The following is an 18,906-nucleotide window of genomic DNA, read 5'->3' as shown; positions in this document are numbered from 1 at the left end:
TGATGTTAGTGTGTGTGTATTGATGTGTGTGTGTCTTGATGTGTGTGTGTGTGTCTTGATGAATGTGTGTATTTGTGTGTGTGTGTATATTGATGTGTGTGTGTGTATTGATGTGTGTGTGTGTGTATTGATGTGAGTGTGTGTTTATAGATGTGTGTGTAGTGATGTGTGTGTGTCTATTAATGTGTGTGTGGTGATGTGTGTGTTGATGTGTGTGTAGTGATGTGTGCATGTGTGTGAATATTGATATGTGTGTGGGTGTATTGATGTGCGTGGGTGTATTGATGTGTGTGTGTGTTTATTCATGTGTGTGTTTATTCATGTGTGTGTTATTCATGTGTGTGTTTATTCATGTGTGTTTATTCATGTGTGTGTTTATTCATGTGTGTATTTACTGATGTGTGTGTGTATTGATATGTGCTTGTGTGTATTGATGTGTGTGTATTGATGCGAGTGTGTGTATTGATATGTGTGTGTATTATGTGTGTTTGTGTATTGATATGTGTGCGTGTAATGATGTGTGTGTGTGTGGATTGATGTGTGTGTGTGTGGATTGATGTGTGTGTGTATTGATGTGTGTTTGTGTGTATTGATGTGTGTGTATTGACGTGTGTGTATTGACATGTGTATTGACGTGTGTGTATTGATGTGTGTGTGTGTATTGATGTGTGTGTATTGATGTGTGTGTGTATTGATGTGTGTGTATTGATGTGTGTGTGTGTGTATTGATGCGTGTGTGTATTGATGTGTGTGTATTGATGTGTGTGTGTATTGATGTGTGTGTATTGATGTGTGTGTATTGATGATGTGTGTGTGTGTATTGATGTGTGTGTATTGATGTCGTGTGTGTATTGATGTGTGTGTATTGATGTGTGTGTATTGATGATGTGTGTGTGTATTGATGTGTGTGTGTGTATTGATGTGTGTGTGGGTATTGATGTGTGTCTATTGATGTGTGTGTGTGTATTGATGTGTGTGTGTGTATTGATGTGTGTGTATTGATGTGTGCGTGTATTGATGTCGTGTGTGTATTGATGTGTGTGTGTATTGATGTGTGTGTGTATAGATGTGTGTGAGTATTGATTGTGTGTGTGTGTATTGGTGTGTGTGTGTGTATTGATGTGTGTGTGTATAGATGTGTGTGTATTGATGTGTGTGTGTATTGTGTGTGGGAATTGATGTGTGCATGTGTATTGATGTGTGTGTATATAGATGTGTGTGAGTATTGATTGTGTGTGTTGCTGTGTGTGTCTGTATTGATGTGTGTGTGTATAGATGTGTGTGTGTATTGATTGTGTGTATTGATGTGTGTGTGTGTGTGTGTATTGTGTGTGGGAATTGTGTGTGTATTGATGTGTGTGTGTGTGTATTGATGTGTGTGTATTGACTGTGTGTGTGTGTATATAGATGTGTGTGTGTGTGTATATAGATATGTGTGTGTGTGTATTGTCTGTGTATTGATGTGTGTGTGTATTGTCTGTGTATTGATGTGTGTGTGTGTATTGATGTGTGTGTATTGACGTGTGTGTGTGTATATAGATGTGTGTGTGTGTGTATTGTCTGTATGTATTGATGTGTGTGTGTATCGATGTGTGCGTGTATCAATGTGAGTGTGTGTATTGATGTGCGTGTGTCTATTAATGTGAGTGTGTGTGTATTGACGTGTGTGTGTCTATTAATGTGAATGTGTGTGTATAGATGTGTGTGAGTATTGATTGTGTGTGTGTGTATTGGTGTGTGTGTGTATTGATGTGTTTGTATTGATGTGTGTGTGTATAGATGTGTGTGTGTATTGAATGTGTGTATTGTGTGTGTGTATTGATGTTAGTGTGTGTATTGATGTGTGTGTGTATAGATGTGTGTGAGTATTAATTGTGTGTGTGTGTATTGGTGTGTGTGTGTATTGATGTGTCTATTGATGTGTGTGTGTATAGATGTGTGTGTGTATTGATGTGTGTGTATTGCCGTGTGTGTGTGTATAGATGTGTGTGTTTTGACGTGTGTGTGTGTGTAAAGAGATGTATGTGTGTATTGATGTGTGTGTATTGTGTGTGTGTATCGATGTGTGTATGTGTATCAATGTGAGTGTGTGTAGTGATGTGTGTGTGTCTATTAATGTGTGTGTGTGTATTGATGTGAGTGTGTGTATAGTTGTCTGCGTGTGTTTATTGATGTGTGTGTGTGTGTTCGTGTGTGTATTGATGTGTGTGTGTGTTGATGTGTGTGTGTGTGTATTGATGTGTGTGTATTGTCTGTGTGTAGTGATGTGTGTGTCTATTAATGTGTGTGTATTGATGTGTGTGTGTCTATTAATGTGTGTGTGTAGTGTTGTGTGTGTCTATTAATGTGTGCGTATTGATGCGTGTGTGTCTATTAATGTATGTGTATTAATGTGAGTGTGTGTGTGTAGTGATGTGTGTGTCTATTAATGTGTTTGTATTGATGTGTGTGTGTATAGATGTGTGTGTGTATTGAATGTGTGTATTGTGTGTGTGTATTGATGTTAGTGTGTGTATTGATGTGTGTGTGTATAGATGTGTGTGAGTATTAATTGTGTGTGTGTGTGTGTGTATTGGTGTGTGTGTGTATTGATGTGTCTATTGATGTGTGTGTGTATTGATGTGTGTGTGTATTGATGTGTGTGTGTGTATTCGTGTGTGTGTGTATTCATGTGTGTGTGTTTATTGATGTGTGTGTGTGTATTGATGTGTGTGTGTGTGTAATCGTGTGTGTGTGTATATAGATGTGTGTGTGTGTGTATTGATGTGTGTGTATTGTCTGTGTGTATTGATGTGTGTGTGTATCGAGGTGTGTGTATCAATGTGAGTGTGTGTAGTGATGTGTGTGTGTGTGTGTGTGTGTAGTGATGTGTGTCTGTCTATTAATGTGAGTGTGTGTGTGTATTGATGTGTGTGTCTATTAATGTGAATGTGTGTGTAGTGATATGTGTGTGACTATTAATGTCAGTGTGTGTGTATTGATGTGTGTGTGTCTATTAATGTGAGTATGTGTTTATTGATGTGTGTGTGTGTTTTCATGTGTGTGTGTGTATTCTTGTATGTGTGTGTATTCGTGTGTGTGTGTGTTTATTGATGTGTGTGTGTGTTTATTGATGTGTGTGTATTCATGTGTGTGTGTGTGTATTCATGTGTGTATGTGTATTCATGTGTGTGTGTGTACTGATGTGTGTGTGTATTTATTGATGTATGTGTGTGTGTATTGATGTGTGTGTATTGATGTATGTGTGTGTATTGATGTGTGTGTGTCTTTATTGATGAGTGTGTGTGTATTAACTTGAGTGTGTGTGTAGTGATGTGTGTGTGTGTGTATTGATGTGTGTGTGTTTATTGATGTGTGTGTGTCTATTAATGTGTGTGTGTGTATTGATGTGTGTGTATTGATGTATGTGTGTGTGTATTGATGTGTGTGTGTCTTTATTGATGAGTGTGTGTGTATTAACTTGAGTGTGTGTGTAGTGATGTGTGTGTGTGTGTATTGATGTGTGTGTGTTTATTGATGTGTGTGTGTCTATTAATGTGTGTGTGTGTATTGATGTGTGTGTGTGTATTGATGTGTGTGTGTATTGATGTGTGTGTGTTTATTGATGTGTGTGTTCGTGTGTGTGTGTATTCATGTGTCTGTGTGTATTCATGTGTCTGTGTGTATTGATGTGTGTGTGTGTATTGATTGTGTGTGTGTGTATTCATGAATATGTGTGTATTCATGTGTGTGTGTGTATTTATTGATGTGTGTGTGTGTTTATTGATGTGTGTGTGTATTGATGTGTGTGTGTGTGTTGATGTGTGTGTGTGTGTTGATGTGTGTGTGTGTTGATGTGTGTGTGTGTATTGATGTGTGTATGTGTATTGATTGTGTGTGTGTGTATTGATGTGTGTGTGTGTATTGATAGTGTGTGTGTGTGTATTGATGTGTGTGTATTGTGTGTGTATTGATTGTGTGTGTGTGTATTCATGAATATGTGTTTATTGATGTGTGTGTGTATTGATGTGTGTGTGTGTTTATTGATGCGTGTGTGTGTGTATTGATGTATGTGTGTGTGTGTAATCGTGTGTGTGTGTTGATGTGTGTGTGTATTGATGTGTGTGTGTGTGTGTATTGATGTGTGTGTATGTGTATTGATGTGTGTGTGTATTGATGTGTGTGTGTGTGTATTGATGTGTGTGTGTGTATTGATGTGTGTGTGTATTGATGTGTGTGTATTGTGCGTAAGTGTATTGGTGTGTGTGTGTGTGTATTGATGTTAGCGTGTGTGGTTATTGTGTGTGTGTGTGTGTGGTTATTGTGTGTGTGTATTGATGTTAGTGTGTGTATTGATGTGTGTGTGTGTATTGATGTGTGTGTGTATTGATGTTAGTGTGTGTGTGTGTATTGATGTTAGTGTGTATGTGTGTGTGTATTGATGTGTGTGTTTATTGATATGTGTGTGTGTGTGTATTTATTGCTGTACTACCTGTTTAGCAAAGAAGCTGTAAAATCTTGCTGAGCAGTATATTCTTTGTGATGTGTGTGTGACCCACCTTATTCTTTGCAGTCGGGCCTAACACCTATTCATGTTGCTGCATTCATGGGACATGCAAATATTGTGACACAGTTAATGCAACGCGGAGCTTCACCAAATACAACAAACGTGGTAAGGGAGCACTTTGTCCACTTCTAAAGCCAGGGAGGGGTAAAGGTATTTTAAGAACAAGCTACTTTGCATATTAAATGTACGCTCAGAGAGGAAGTGTTGTGCACTATTACTAAAACTAAGTGGGTAAATGTTTGATCATGTTATATAAATCCAAAGGGAGATAACTACAACATCAACCTGGACTGAAGTACACCCCCTCCTGTCATGTCTGGGTCTGTTGTAGACTGATTGATAGAGATTGATTATTATAATTAGTCAGCAACTCCTTTACTGTTGTATCAGCCATGATCTCATTGAATGGCGGAGCAGGCTCGAGGGGCCGAATGGCCTATTCCTGCTCCTATCTTCTATGTTTCTATGTATCAACCGACTACCAGAATGGTAGAAGGACAACTAGATAGACATAGGAATTTCTAGATGGAAAAAGACCAATGTTCCGAAAACATTCCAAACAAAAATATTATTCCAAAATCGAGGAAGGTGTCCCTTTGCTTTCAATGTTGGAATGCCTGTGCACGGATGGCGAACATTCAGGGAAAGTGGATCTCAGAATGAAGAAACAAACATTGCAGTTGGCCACATCAGAATTATTTCCTAAGTCACAATAATCTCCTAGCGACGAAAATTCATTTTACAAGATGTAGAGGAAGTGAGGAAGTCCTCTCTCCCCCTCTCGTGTTCATAGCTCTTGGCCTCGTCGAGTGCCTGATTGAACTGTGTCACCAAGCAACCATCAGATTGCTCTTGGGAATTGTTTTTTTTTATACCAATTGCATCTTGAAGATAAAATATTATAATGAAGAAAGGCTTTCTCTTTGAAGTTCCCTGATTTACGATGCTATAATTCGGCTCCACATAAACTGGTAGTATGGCCAGATTGAACAGTTGGATTTGCAAGGGAATGTATCAACATGCCATTAGCAGGAATGCTAGTGAGCCACTGATCAGGTCAAGCTCAGTTGTTTACGCCTTGCTTGAAATACAGATTCAGAGAGACTAAAATAACAAAAATATCTCCGAGCAAAACGCTAAGGGGAAATTTTCAACATCTCAAAGTCTCCATCGACAGAAGTGCAGATCAGAGAATCGGGCGGGGACGGTAATGTGCCGCTCCTTGAATTTAATCTCTGCACTCTTCTCCGATCTGTGGTTCCGTCGAGCAAGACTCCATGCCAGGAGCAGAGGCTCCCAGAATTTACCCTATGGTGCTCTGATCGTGTTGTGGGGCAACACACTTAAACCAAGTCAACCACTTGGGTTACTGATGTGTAACGTGTTAAACCGAAGCCCCCGTCTGCCCTCTCAGGTGGACGTAAAAGATCCCACAGTACTACTCAAAGAAGAGCAGGGGAGTTCTCCCCGGTGTCCAGGCCAGTATTTATCCCTCTACCAACACCTAAAACAGAAGTACAAAAGCAAAATCCTACAGATGCTGGAAATCTGAAATAAAAACAGAAAATGCTGGAAATACTCAACAGGTCAGGCAGCATCCGTGGAGAGAGAAACAGCATTAACGTTTCAGGTCGATGACCTTTCGTTTTTCAAAAAGAGATCTGAGATGAGGATCACAGTATTAAATCACTTGTCAAATATCTTCAGAATCAATCCGTGTGCTGGTACCCAAGAGTAATGCTCAATACTGTAGTTATTCTGCATCTCAATCCGCTGCCAGTTTATGTTATTTGATTATTTGCAAATAGCAAACTGCCGAGCCCCGGCAGATTTTCACGTTGCACCCACACAGAATCTGCCGTGTAGCTGCCGTTCGAGGCAGCCAATCAGGGCACAGGTTGCTTCATTGGGAAGTGACACGTTTGCACCTCGAAGAGCATGTCTCTCACTGCCTGCATTATAACTACAGTCCAAACAACGTCAGCTTTATAAACTTCGAAGCTGAAGTCATAAGTAGCTGCTGGACCACCTTTAGGTTCTTAATGTTGGTAAAAGAACTGACAGGAGAACAGTGAACTCTTTAATATCGGAGCGAAGTCCGAGCACAGCTCCCCATATGTCGTCGCTGAACTCAGCCCAGTGCAAAAGCAGGTACAGGTGTCAAACCCGCTCCTGCAGTGTAACAGCAGGACTCCATGTTCTGTACATCAATAAACAAATGAAATAATTTCATTAACAGTAAAGTTTTCCCAGTCTTTAGCTCACAATACCTTTTCCCCCCCAGCACTGCCATCAGTTCCTTTTACAAATGACCGACTTCCCAGAATGTTATTCCCTGACTGTTACCTCCTCCCAAATTCGGTATGTGTATAATAATCGCAATCACCCTGTGCTTGCAGTGGGGGGCCCTCCGAATTGAACATGTTTCCATACTGCTGTTGGTTTATACAAGTGATAGAAATCGCAGACCACTGTCAACAGAAAGCCTGTTGTTCGGGCTTGAAAACAACTGGGTTAAAGAAAAAGCCACAGGAATTTGCAGCTACGCTTATGACCTAAACATCTGTTAACTAAATCAATATGATGAATGTAGAGAGAGAATGGTGCTCGGCTGAGTTTTTTGTTTAATTCATTCTTGGGATGTGGGCATCGCTGGCAAGGCCAGCATTTATTGCCCGTCCCTAGTTGCCCTGAGAAGGTGGTGGCGAGCCACCTTCTTGAACCGCTGCAGTCCATGTGGTGAAGGTACTCCCACAGTGTTGTTAAGTGGTTTGATACAACTGAGTGGCCTGCTAGGCCAACTTCAGAGGGCAGTTGAGAGCCAACCACTTTGGTGTGGGATTGGAGCCACAAGTAGGCCAGACAGGGGTGGACAGCAAGTTTCCTTCCCTAAAGGACAGGGGCGTAGCCATGGAGGGATTTGAAGACAAGGATGAGAATTTTTAAACTGAGGCATTGCCAGACCGGGAAAAACACCATGAGAAACACGGTAAGGTTATTTAGCCTAATCTTGGTGTGGTAAGATTTGAAGAAACTGAAAAATTTAGCAATATAAATACGTGAGCCCTGTCTGCGCATCTATTTTGGGAGACCCCCACTGTTGCGGGGGGGGGGGGCGGCAGAGGGGGTGTTTTTGCTCAATGGGGGGCGCGGGTCGGAGAATTGGGCGCAGAAAATCGGCAGCACCTCAACTCGCAAATGCTGACCGTTGACCCATCTATACTCCGCTGAACAAGAGGCTGAGTCTGGGAGCGGAGCCTCGCAGACATTTACTCTAAATCATACGAGTGCCGTTAAACTTGTATTGATTTATAACCCGTGTCCCGCACCTGCTGTGTTTCAGAGAGGAGAAACAGCACTGCACATGGCTGCCAGGGCAGGACAAGCAGATGTGGTCCGTCATCTGGTTCAGAACGGAGCTCAAGTGGAGGCCAAAGCCAAGGTAAAACATTTTTTTTAAATTGAGCGTCGAAGCGTCCCACTTCATCAAGGCCAGGAAATGAGTTAGTTTTTCGATCAAAGTGAAATCGTCAGTGTTTTGGGGAGGGAAAGAAAGGCCCAGTAGAACTTTGTGTAGCTTCTGTTACGTGTGATGTACAAGTGTTGCCATGACATTATTTTATGCAGCTTATGCTATTGCAGTGTCAAAATGTTATCACGTCAGGTTTATTGGCACCTTGCCCCAATGCTGCCCAAATCACTATTCAAGATGGGCAATACCCCTTTAAATATACCAGCTCTGAGTGAATTTGGAGGCTGATTCAACAGACCTCAGAACACAGCTGCCTATGAAATGGACTATTTCCTATTTCACTAGTGAACAAACCTAATTACACTTTCCTGCCTTTTGACAGCAACAGGTTAACAAATGTAGCTCCAGTATTCAAAAAAGGAGTAAATCACAGACTGACCAGGTGATTACAGGCCGGTTAACCTAACATCCATAGTGGGGGGGAAATAACAGTATGAGACACCGTAAAGAAATTGCTAAAGAGCACGGGTCAGCAGTGGGTCACGCTGTACAAACCTACTGGAATACTTTGAGGGGATAACTGAGCTGGTGGGGAGGGTAATCCCGGAGGTGTGGTTTACTCGAATATTTCAAAAGGCATTCGACAAAGTTCCTTACGTTTGGTTGGGAGGGAAGGTTAAGGCTAATGGAATGAATGACAAATTGTTGAGTTGGACTGGGAAATGACTGAGCAACAGAAGCTGCTCATCAATGAGGAAACTGTAACCACAGTGATCCCCATGTGAATGAGGGTATGGAACAGGGTGTCTGCAGTAGTTATTTTCCTGATGACACAGAACTATGTGGACATTTAGCAAATGGAAAGGAAATTGATTATCTTCAGAAAGATGGAACACTTACGCAAGTGGGCTGATAAATCTCGGGCGATGCATAGAGATAGAGATAGAGGTGACAGGAAACATGTATTTAGGAAGCAAGGATCCTAATTTAGATAGGCCGGTGGGACTATGGACAAAGCGCAATCCTACTGGGATGTAATACATGCCTCCCATTAAAAGGACAACAACATCATTAAAATTACAGGGTAGGAATATGAAAGGTTCCTAGTGTAGACTAGGCCAATGGAAATGTAGGGCCAGGAAAGCCCAGTCCCACAGGGACACATCAAAGGGGTGACCCACATTGTTTTTTAAAATGCATTAACTAAAATTAATTTCTTCACCCAGAGAGTGGTGAACCTGTGGAATTCTCTACCACAGAAGGCAGTTGAGGCCAAGTCTTTAAATATATTCAAGAAGGAGTTAGATATATTTCTTAGAGCTAAAGGTATCAAGGGATATGGGGCGAAGGCAGGTACGGGGTACTGAGTTTGGATGATCAGCCATGATCTCATCGAATGGCGGAGCAGGCTCGAGGGGCCGAATGGCCTACTCCTGCTCCTATCTTCTATGTTTCTATAATGCATTCAATTAAAATGGTAAAAACAGGGTAAATCAAAAGCAAATTCCACACGGTGCCCACTGGTCAGAGGTGGCGTCCAGTGAACTGGGAGACACTGCTTGTTGGTGCTGACAGAGCCACCCAGACATCAACAATAGCTCGAAATGTGAGCAAGCTGTCAGAGGAAGGCTGCCTGGAGATTCTACAACCTGTGGATGGCAGACTTGGCCAGGAACGGACCCACACACTCGGTCCTCCAATCTACCTGACCCCACAAACTGGGTGACCTGAGAGGGTCTCTACTGGCAGGCCGAGAGGGGAAAGGATTTGGGAATGACTGCTGATCATATCCTGAAAGTATCTGGTCTTTAGGATGCTGTTAATAATTAAGCAAAGTGGGTATTGGGGTGTACCTGGAGGACACTGGATTACAAGTCAGAACAAGTTATACTGGCAGAATTGGCCTCACCATTGCGCAGATCAATGGTGAGGCCAATTATGGAGTGCAGTTTTTAAAGTGGAGGTAGAGGAAGAAACTTATTGGCCTAGAAATTGGGTTGGGGCGCCAAAGTGGCGCAAAAGTCGCCTGAGCGCAGGATTTAGTGCAGCGATCGGAGTGATACCGATAGCCAGAAATTCAGTTTCAGTGCCGCTCAAGGGACACGGGGCGAGGCTCGAGGCGCTGCACGTCCCTCTTAGGGCGCTGAAACTGATTATCGCAGCGCAACGTGCCGCAGCGCCACACGCTGCGGCACGGCACGCTGCGGTACTGCAGGCCTTCCTCCCACTGTTAAGGGGGAGGTGCCTGCAACAGCGCGATCCCCGATCGCGAGTGCCGGCAAATGAGCCCGGCACCAAGGAGAAGTGCCGGGCTCTCGGGAAACAGCCGGCAATGCCGCGGGGGGGGTTAGGAGGCCGGGGACAGAGGTGCTGGCAGGCGGCCGCCAAAAAAGCGGCCGCCCCGCACCTCCACCTTAACTTGCGCCGCTGCCGGCACAGTAAGGCCCCGTGAACCGGGCGCGGGTAGCGAGCGGCGCAACTGCAGCGTTCGCTACCAAATATCGCGAACGGGGCACGAATGGGGTGTTGCGCACACCGATGACGTCATCGGTGGCGGCGCAGCACAAAAGTCTAACGCCACCATTAGCGCCCCTACTGAATATCGCGGGAGACGCCGCCAGTGGCGCTACAGCCACTGACTGCCTCTTTAGGCGCTAACAGGTGGCGCTACTCACCCAATTTCTCCCCCATTGTTTGTTAAAGTAGGGGATCAGCAGGCGGTGAGGCAGGGAAGTCCATGACAGAGTAATCATACAGGACTGTGGATGGAGCAGGCTTGATGGGGCATTTCTAATTCCAGATTTTCTTGTGTTTCTTTGCTTTTCCATTGTGAATCTCCCAAAATGAGTTCCACTGTTCCTCTCACACTGGTTCGACAGCAGGGTGCCAGAATGCTAAAATCCTGCTTTTAATGTAGTTATTCTAGGTCGCAGGGATAGAAAATGCATCTAGTGCACAAACCTCAAAGATTATGTAACTGAGTGGGCCTACCTACTGATGAAACGTTCACGCTGCATAAAAAGATTTCACTCTAGAAGTGTTGTGGATAATTTTGTCATCGCTGTTCATTGATGCAAAATAAAATTTCCCTCCCAGCCGTGGAAGCTTCATATACTGTAACTCTTTGATAGACAATGTTGTATGACATTAATCTTTGGTTTTCCGTCCTTGTGTTTTTCTGTTGGTTTCACATGCGAAAGAAATATCAAACGGGGCAACCTATTAGCTGTAGAGTTCAGTGCTGGAAACCTCATTTTGAATGCCAGCATCAACAGGGATACAGCCAGGACTATCTGTACCCACTCAGTGGATTCTGACTGTCCTCAGGTGCAGGACCTCGTGGTCTGCCTGTCTGGAGGTGGGAGGCCGTCATGTGCCACTGAGCGTGTTTCATGTTGGTTGCTAAGGAGCAGTGCTTACAGCAGTTCTGATGGAGCCTGACTCCTATCCCAGCAACAAAATGACAGAGGGCAGCTGGGAATAGAAGAGCAATTGGGGTAGAAATTTGTCTTGGGCAACAGCGAATTGGCAGCCTGTTTTACACTCTGTCCGATTTTCTTTTCGACTGAAGTCAATGGAAAAGAAAATCCAGCAGAATGTAAAAGGGCTGCCGATTTGCAACGGCCCGTTGTGCACTACCCCCCCAAGTCGAATTTCTACCCCATTATCTCTATGGACAAAAACCGCACACTATATCCATTTTATATCTGGTCATTGCTGCTACGATTTCATCGACACATATTTCAGGTAGTACAAAGCTTGTCTTCGCCCAGTCCTCCATACAACTACTGTCTTGTCTGGCAATCACGCCTTTCCCTTGTAGTTGGATAGAGTTTTAAGTGGCCTTCTTGCTTTCTTTACCACATGCAGGACGACCAGACTCCATTGCATATTGCATCTCGCCTGGGAAAGGCTGACATTGTGCAGCAGCTGCTACAACACGGGGCGTCTCCAGATGCAGCCACCACCTCCGGCTACACACCACTGCACATCTCGGCTCGGGAGGGTCACGAAGACGTGGCCTCAGTTCTACTGGAACAAGGGGCTTCACTTTCTGTGAATACCAAGGTACAGCAGCTGCATACCTGGCGGTAGAGTTTCCGCTTTGGGCACAGTCAGGAAATTGCACCCAAAATGCGCTTGAAATTGAGCTGGTTAGGTTAGGCTTCAAGTCTCTGCAAAAATGTATTTACATAATCACAGAAGTAAAGTCTTCCATGTACCAGCGCAATCAGGCAGCGCAATAGAATGTAATCATTTCTTGTTTCTTACTCCTTTTACTCTTTGATGGTGTTGACAGTGAATAGGCAATGGCAAACATTTAAAGATCATATGGATGAACTACAGAATTTGTTCATCCCTGTTTGGTGACTCAACATTGGCTAACAAGGGAAATTAGGGATAGCGCAAGATCCAAGGAGAGGACATATAAATTGGCCAAAAAAAGCAGCAAACCTGAGGATTGGGAGCAGTTTAGGATTCAGCAAAGGAGGACAAAGGGATTAATTAAGAAGAGGAAAATAGAGTATGAGAGTAAGCTTTCAGGGAACATAAAAACTGACTGTAAAAGCTTCTATAGATATGTGAAGAGAAAAAGATTGGTAAAGTCAAGCGTAGGTCCCTTGCAGTCAGAATCAGGGAAATTTATAATGGGGAACAAAGACATGGCAGACCAATTAAATACATACTTTGGTTCTGTCTTCACAAAGGAGGACACAAATAAACTCCCTGAGATGTCGGGGAACATAGGGTCTAATGAGAGGGAAGGACTGAATTAAATCAGTATTTGTAGGGAAATGGTATTAGGGAAATTGACGGGATTGAAGGCCGATAAATCCCCAGGGCCTGATAATCTACATCCTAGGGTACTTAAGGAAGTGGCTCTAGAAATAGTAGATGCATTGCTGGTCATCTTCCAAAATTCTATAGACTCAGGAACAGTTCCCATGGATTGGAGGGTAGCTAATGTAACCCCACTATTTTAAAAAGGTGGTAGAGAAAAAACGGGGAATTATAGACCGGTAAGCCTGACATCGGTAGTGGGGAAAATGCTAGAGTCCATTATAAAAGATGTAATAGCAGAGCACTTGGAAAACAGTGACAGGATCGGACAAAGTCAACATGGATTTACAAAAGGTAAATCGTGCTTGACTAATCTACTGGAATTTTTTGAGGACGTAACTGGTAGGATAGATAAGGGAGAACCAGTGGATGTGGTGTATTTGGACTTTCAGAAGGCTTTTGATAAGGTCCCGCATAAGAGACTAGCGTGCAAAGTTAAAGCACATGGGATTGGGGGTAAGGTACTGACTTGGATAGAAAACTGGTTGGCAGACAGGAAGCAAAGAGTTGGGATAAATGGGTCTTTTTCCGAATGGAAGGCAGTGACTAGTATGTTGGTATAGTGGTATGTTGGCCTTCGTAGCGAGAGGGTTTGAGTACAGGAACAAGGATGTCTTGCTGCAGTTGTACAGGGCTTTGGTGAGACCACACCTTGAGTATTGTGTGCAGTTTTGGTCGCCTTATCTGAGGAAGGATGTTCTTGCCATAGAGGGAGTGCAGCGAAGATTCACCAGACTGATACCTGGGATGGCAGGAATGACGTATGAAGAGAGATTAGGTCGATTAGGCTTATATTCGCTAGAGTTGAGAAAATGAGAGGGGATCTCATTGAAACTTATAAAATTCTAACAGGACTAGACAGACTAGATGCAGGAAGGCTGTTCCTGCTGGCGGGGGAGTCCAGAACCAGGGGTCACAGTCTAAGGATAAGGGGTAAGCCATTTAGGACTGAGATGAGGAAGAATTTCTTCACCCAGAGAGTGGTGAACCTGTGGAATTCTCTACCACAGAAGACAGTTGAGGCCAATTCATTAAATATATTGAAGAAGGAGTTACATATATTTCTTAAGGCTAAGGGGATCAAGGGATATGGGGAGAAAGCAGGGACAGGGTACTGAATTTGGATGATCAGCCATGATCGCATTGAATGGCGGAGCAGGCTCGAGGGGCCGAATGGCCTACTCCTGCTCCTATCTTCTATGTTTCTATGATGTATTCAAGAGTGGTAACCTGCTGCAGTTTTATTAATACAGCTGAAAATGGCTTTGATAAGGGTGTCCAGTCCTCCACCTGTGAGTCACCCGATTTAAAATCACTGAAAATGACTTTTAAAAACTGCACGGAGCCATTTAATAGTTTCATTGGTGTACACTAGTCAGTTTCTTAGTAATTTTAAACATATTTGATTTGAAAAGCTTTTAAAACTTGCCGACTCGTGCCTGTGCGCCTTAAGAAAATGAGCTCAATTTGAAGAGCCTTCCCGAACCAGCGCAGTCAACAGAATCTCGCAATTTTGACCTGGGGGGGGGGTCGCCAGTTTTGTGGGCGGGGCAAACCAGCATAAAAGATTGCGGAAAACACGAACAAAAGTGGTTTTGGGCGTAACTCATTTAATTTACAATTCCACGATCTTTTGCGCTGGTTCGGCCGATTCCACCCGGATTGCGCTGATATTACTGCTGTAATCAAGCGGAAACTTGACCCCTTAGTTACTAAACTAGTCTTTACACACTTAAATAAAGGAATCCACTGCACCGTTTGGTTAATTTAATTTGGCCCTCTCTATTAGATACAAAGCCTGTTTGCAAAAGGTTTTCCCCCCCTTAACAATATCATCCCCAAAAGGCTGTGGACGCTGGCAGTCAATAGAAATTTTCAAGCCTGGGATTGATAGGCTTTTATTAGTTAAGGGTATCAAGGGATATGGAGCTAAAGTGGGTAAATGGAGTTGAGGTACAGATCAGCCATGATCTAATCAAATAGTGGAGTAGGCTTGAGGGGCTGAATGGCCTGCTCCTGTTCCTATGTTTGCTTTTCTAAAGTTTGTTGCGAGATTTGCACCATTTTCAATCATCAGCGGCTCACTGTCCAAGTATCTGATCTGACAGCATGCGGAAGAGTTGTGCCTGAAGTTATGGGCATATATTTGTGTTGTATCATTACAGAAAGGGTTCACCCCACTCCACGTGGCTGCCAAGTACGGGAAAATGGAGGTGGCCAACCTCCTGCTTCAGAAATCTGCATCTCCCAATGCTTCTGGAAAGGTAAGTTAGTAGTGTTCTTTTTTCAAACTCTACTTATAATTGTGGCTCTATTGTAACACTCTTCCCTCTGAGTCAGTAGGTCGTGGGTTCAAGTCCCACTCCAGAGACTCGAGCACAAAATCTAGGCTGACACTGCAGTGCAGTGTTGAGGGAGTGCTGCACTATCGGAGGTGCCCTCTTTCGGATGAGACGTTAAACGTCTGCCCTCTCAGGTGGATGCAAAAGATCCCATGGCACTATTCGAAGAATAGCAGGGGAGTTGTCCCCGGTGTCCCGGCCAATATTCATCCCTCAACCAACACCTGAGGAACAGATGATCTGATCATTATCACATTGCTGTTTGTGGGATCTTACTGTGCCTAAATTGGCTGCCACGTTTCCTACATTACAACAGTGACTACACTTCAAAAGTACTTAATTGGCTTTGAAGCACTTTGGGACGTCCTGAGGTCAAGAAAGGCGCTATAGAAATGCAGACCTTTCTTTTCTTTATAAATGTAAGAGTCTTTCAGTGATTGACTGAGTTAATGCATCACCTGGCCTGATACTAAACACATAGGCCAGAAAGGTCACAGGTCCGATCCCCGGTCTGTGCTGAGTTAATCTCAGCCAGGGTGGCAGTGGAACTGTTACAACTAAACTCAACACCCTTGAGTTAGCCGAACCCACAGGGGCTATGATGTCCCTTCCCCCACCACCCCCACCCCCCAAGTCAAATATGCTGCCAGTACTAATTGTTCAGCCACAGTTGCATTGAAGCCAAAATGTTTTATACATCATAGAATTTGTAAGTGTCCTTGGGAATCTCAGATCTGAATGATGCAGTCTGAACTTGTGATGAAATATGTCATTCATCAGACTCTGTATTTAACTACATATATTGTATTGCCTGCTCCTGTGCTTTACCTTGTATTGTATATAGTGCACCGTCCCCTTTCTCCCCATTGGGTGTGTCGGCTCCGCCCATACTTGGCCCTACTTAAGACAAGCCCAGGCTTGTCTTGCAGCAGAACAGCAGAATGCTAGGTGAAGCCACAGGCATCTTTCTTTGCTAATAAAAGCCTTGTTTTATCCAGTTAACTTTGAGCCTTGAAGTTATTGAGGCGCATCAATTTTATTAGCAAACTTTCAACGATGGATCAACTTTTGAAACCGGAACGCTTGGATTTGGACCCGCATGCTTCGGATGCATCGGCACGGTTTAGACACTGGTTCCAGTCCTTGGAATTTTTTATGGCCAACTCCGAAGCCATCACAGCCTCTAAAGCCACCGGAGATGTGAAACTCGGGATCCTGCAGAATCGGGTAAGCCACCGGGTTTTTCCACTCATCCAAGACGCCGCCACCTACCTGGATGCCTGCAACATTCTAAAGGCCCACTATCAGCGGCCTACCAACGAGGTGTACGCCAGGCATCTGCTTGCTACCTGCACACAGCGACCCGGAGAGTCGCTAGAGGACTTTCTAGTCACCCTAAAAGTGCTTGGCAAAGACTGCAAATGCAAAGACATGAAAGCCACGGTATACACAGACGAGCTTATTCGGGATGCCTTTATCGCAGGCCTTAGCTCTAATTACATCCGGCAGAGACTGCTAGAGAAAACGGGCCTAGATCTGACACAGGCTGTGGACACGGCGCGATCGCTGGATGTGGCTCAGAAGAACTCTGACTCCTACTCTTCAGGCCGCGCGGCCCACGCCGCCTCGTACGCACCAAGGGCGCCGCCATGTTGGAAGACATCTTCCCCGCCCGGTAGCCCAACACCGTCGGGGCCCTGCTCTCCCCCCAGAAGCCCTACGACCGCCGCGACGCATCGGGGCCCCAAATGCTACTTCTGCGGGCAGCCGAAGCACACCAGGAACCTGTGCCCGGCGAAAGGCACCACCTGCTGTAAGTGCGGTAAGAAGGGGCACTTTGGGAAGGTGTGCAGAGGGAACCCCGCAGGCAAACCCGCCACCGCCGTGGGAGCGGCCATCTTGGACGCCATCTTGTCCGACCTTGTGGGGTCTGCCATCTCGCGAGCAGACATCGTGGACGCCATCTTACCCGGCCTCGTGTGGCCCACCATCTTGTCCCGATCAGGGCCCTACAGTGGCGTTGATCACAGTGGACCAGTCCAGACCGCACCCACTATCCAAATCGATGGTGGACATCGAGGTAAACGGGTGCAAGGTTAAATGTTTAATTGACAGCGGGAGCACGGAGAGCTTCATTCACCCTGGTCTGGTACAACGACTCTGTCTAACTATAGTCCCTACTCAGGGCACGATCTCTATGGCCGACAAAACCCAGATATCGACTATTGCGGGTTACTGCGCGGTACGATTGTCCGTTAAAGGCACTGTATATAATAATTTTAAACTGTTAATTATGAAGGATTTATGTGTGAGCGTGATCTTGGGCCTGGATTTTCAGTGCCACCACCAAAGCATCACGCTCAATTTCGGTGGGACCCAGCCGCCCCTCACAGTGTGCGGTCTGGCTACCCTGAAGGTAAAGCCGCCTTCGCTATTCGCGAACCTTACCCCTAACTGCCGGCCAATAGCGACCAAAAGCAGGAGGTACAGCTGGGAGGACAGGCGGTTTATCGCGACCGAGGTAGACAGGCTCCTGAGGGAGCGCATTATTGAACGCAGCAACAGCCCGTGGTGCGCCCAAGTGGTGGTGGTGAGGGGTAGTGAGAAGAAGCGGATGGTGATTGACTATAGTCAATCAGTCAACATCTATACCCAACTAGACGCCTACCCACTACCCCGCATATCCGAGATGGTGAACCAAATTGCCCAATACCGGGTGTTCTCCACTATCGACCTCAAGTCAGCGTACCACCAGCTCCCTATCAGACCAGAGGACCGTTCGTACACCGCCTTCGAGGCAAACGGACGCCTCTACCAGTTCCTCAGAGTCCCCTTTGGGGTGACGAATGGGGTCTCGGTCTTTCAGAGGGAGATGGACCGCATGGTCGATGACCACCACTTGCAGGCAACCTTCCCCTATCTCGACAACGTCACCATCTGCGGCCACAACCAACAGGACCACGACTCAAACCTCGCGAGGTTTCTGAAAACCGCACAAAAACTCAACCTCACTTACAACGAGGACAAGTGCGTTTTCAACACCACGCGCCTCTGCATACTAGGCAGCGTGGTGGAGAATGGGGAAATCGGACCAGACCCCGACCGATTGCGCCCCCTACGGGAGCTGCCCCTGCCCAACACTCCCAAAGCCCTGAAAAGGTGCCTGGGGTTATTCTCGTATTATGCCCAATGGGTCCCTAACTACTCCGATAAAGCCCGCCCCCTCTTGAAAGCATCCTCTTTCCCGCTCTCTGCTGAGGCCCATGCTGCCTTCAAAAGCATTAAACAGGATATTGAGCGGGCCACGCTACAGGCAGTGGACGAGAACACTCCCTTTCAAGTGGAAAGTGATGCATCTGACTTTGCCTTGGCGGCCACCCTCAACCAGGCGGGGCGGCCCGTAGCTTTCTTCTCGAGGACCCTCCAGGGGCCCGAGATCAGACACTCCTCCGTGGAAAAGGAGGCCCAAGCCATCGTGGAGGCAGTGCGCCACTGGCGGCACTACCTAGCCGGCAAACGCTTCACCCTACTTATCGACCAGCGGTCGGTAGCGTTTATGTTCAATAATAAACAGAGGGGGAAGATTAAAAATGATAAGATTCTTAGGTGGCGGATCGAGCTCTCCACCTTCGAGTACGACATCATATACCGGCCGGGGGCCCTTAACGAATCCCCCGACGCCCTCTCACGAGGGATGTGTGCCA

The 18,906-nt window shown here is 45.3% G+C and overlaps 1 protein-coding gene across 19 annotated transcripts in view; it reads left to right on the top strand.

Moving 5' to 3' along the window:
• ank3b (ankyrin 3b) overlaps nucleotides 1-18,906 on the top strand; it is an 878,328-nt gene that overhangs the window by 697,944 nt on the left and 161,478 nt on the right. For all 19 annotated transcript variants that reach the window (XM_085994929.1, XM_085994938.1, XM_085994933.1 and 16 more), the window contains 4 exons: nucleotides 4,553-4,651; nucleotides 7,890-7,988; nucleotides 11,889-12,086; nucleotides 15,026-15,124. In XM_085994929.1, the coding sequence (XP_085851055.1) occupies nucleotides 4,553-4,651; nucleotides 7,890-7,988; nucleotides 11,889-12,086; nucleotides 15,026-15,124 (495 nt within the window). The remainder of the gene's footprint in view (nucleotides 1-4,552; nucleotides 4,652-7,889; nucleotides 7,989-11,888; nucleotides 12,087-15,025; nucleotides 15,125-18,906) is intronic.

This window comes from Somniosus microcephalus, chromosome 8 (genome assembly GCF_052327205.1).
Source record: "Somniosus microcephalus isolate GS21.2 chromosome 8, FLI_Smic_1.0, whole genome shotgun sequence".
In the NCBI taxonomy this organism is placed as follows: domain Eukaryota; kingdom Metazoa; phylum Chordata; class Chondrichthyes; order Squaliformes; family Somniosidae; genus Somniosus; species Somniosus microcephalus.
This window is presented reverse-complemented; position numbering and strand designations above follow the sequence as displayed.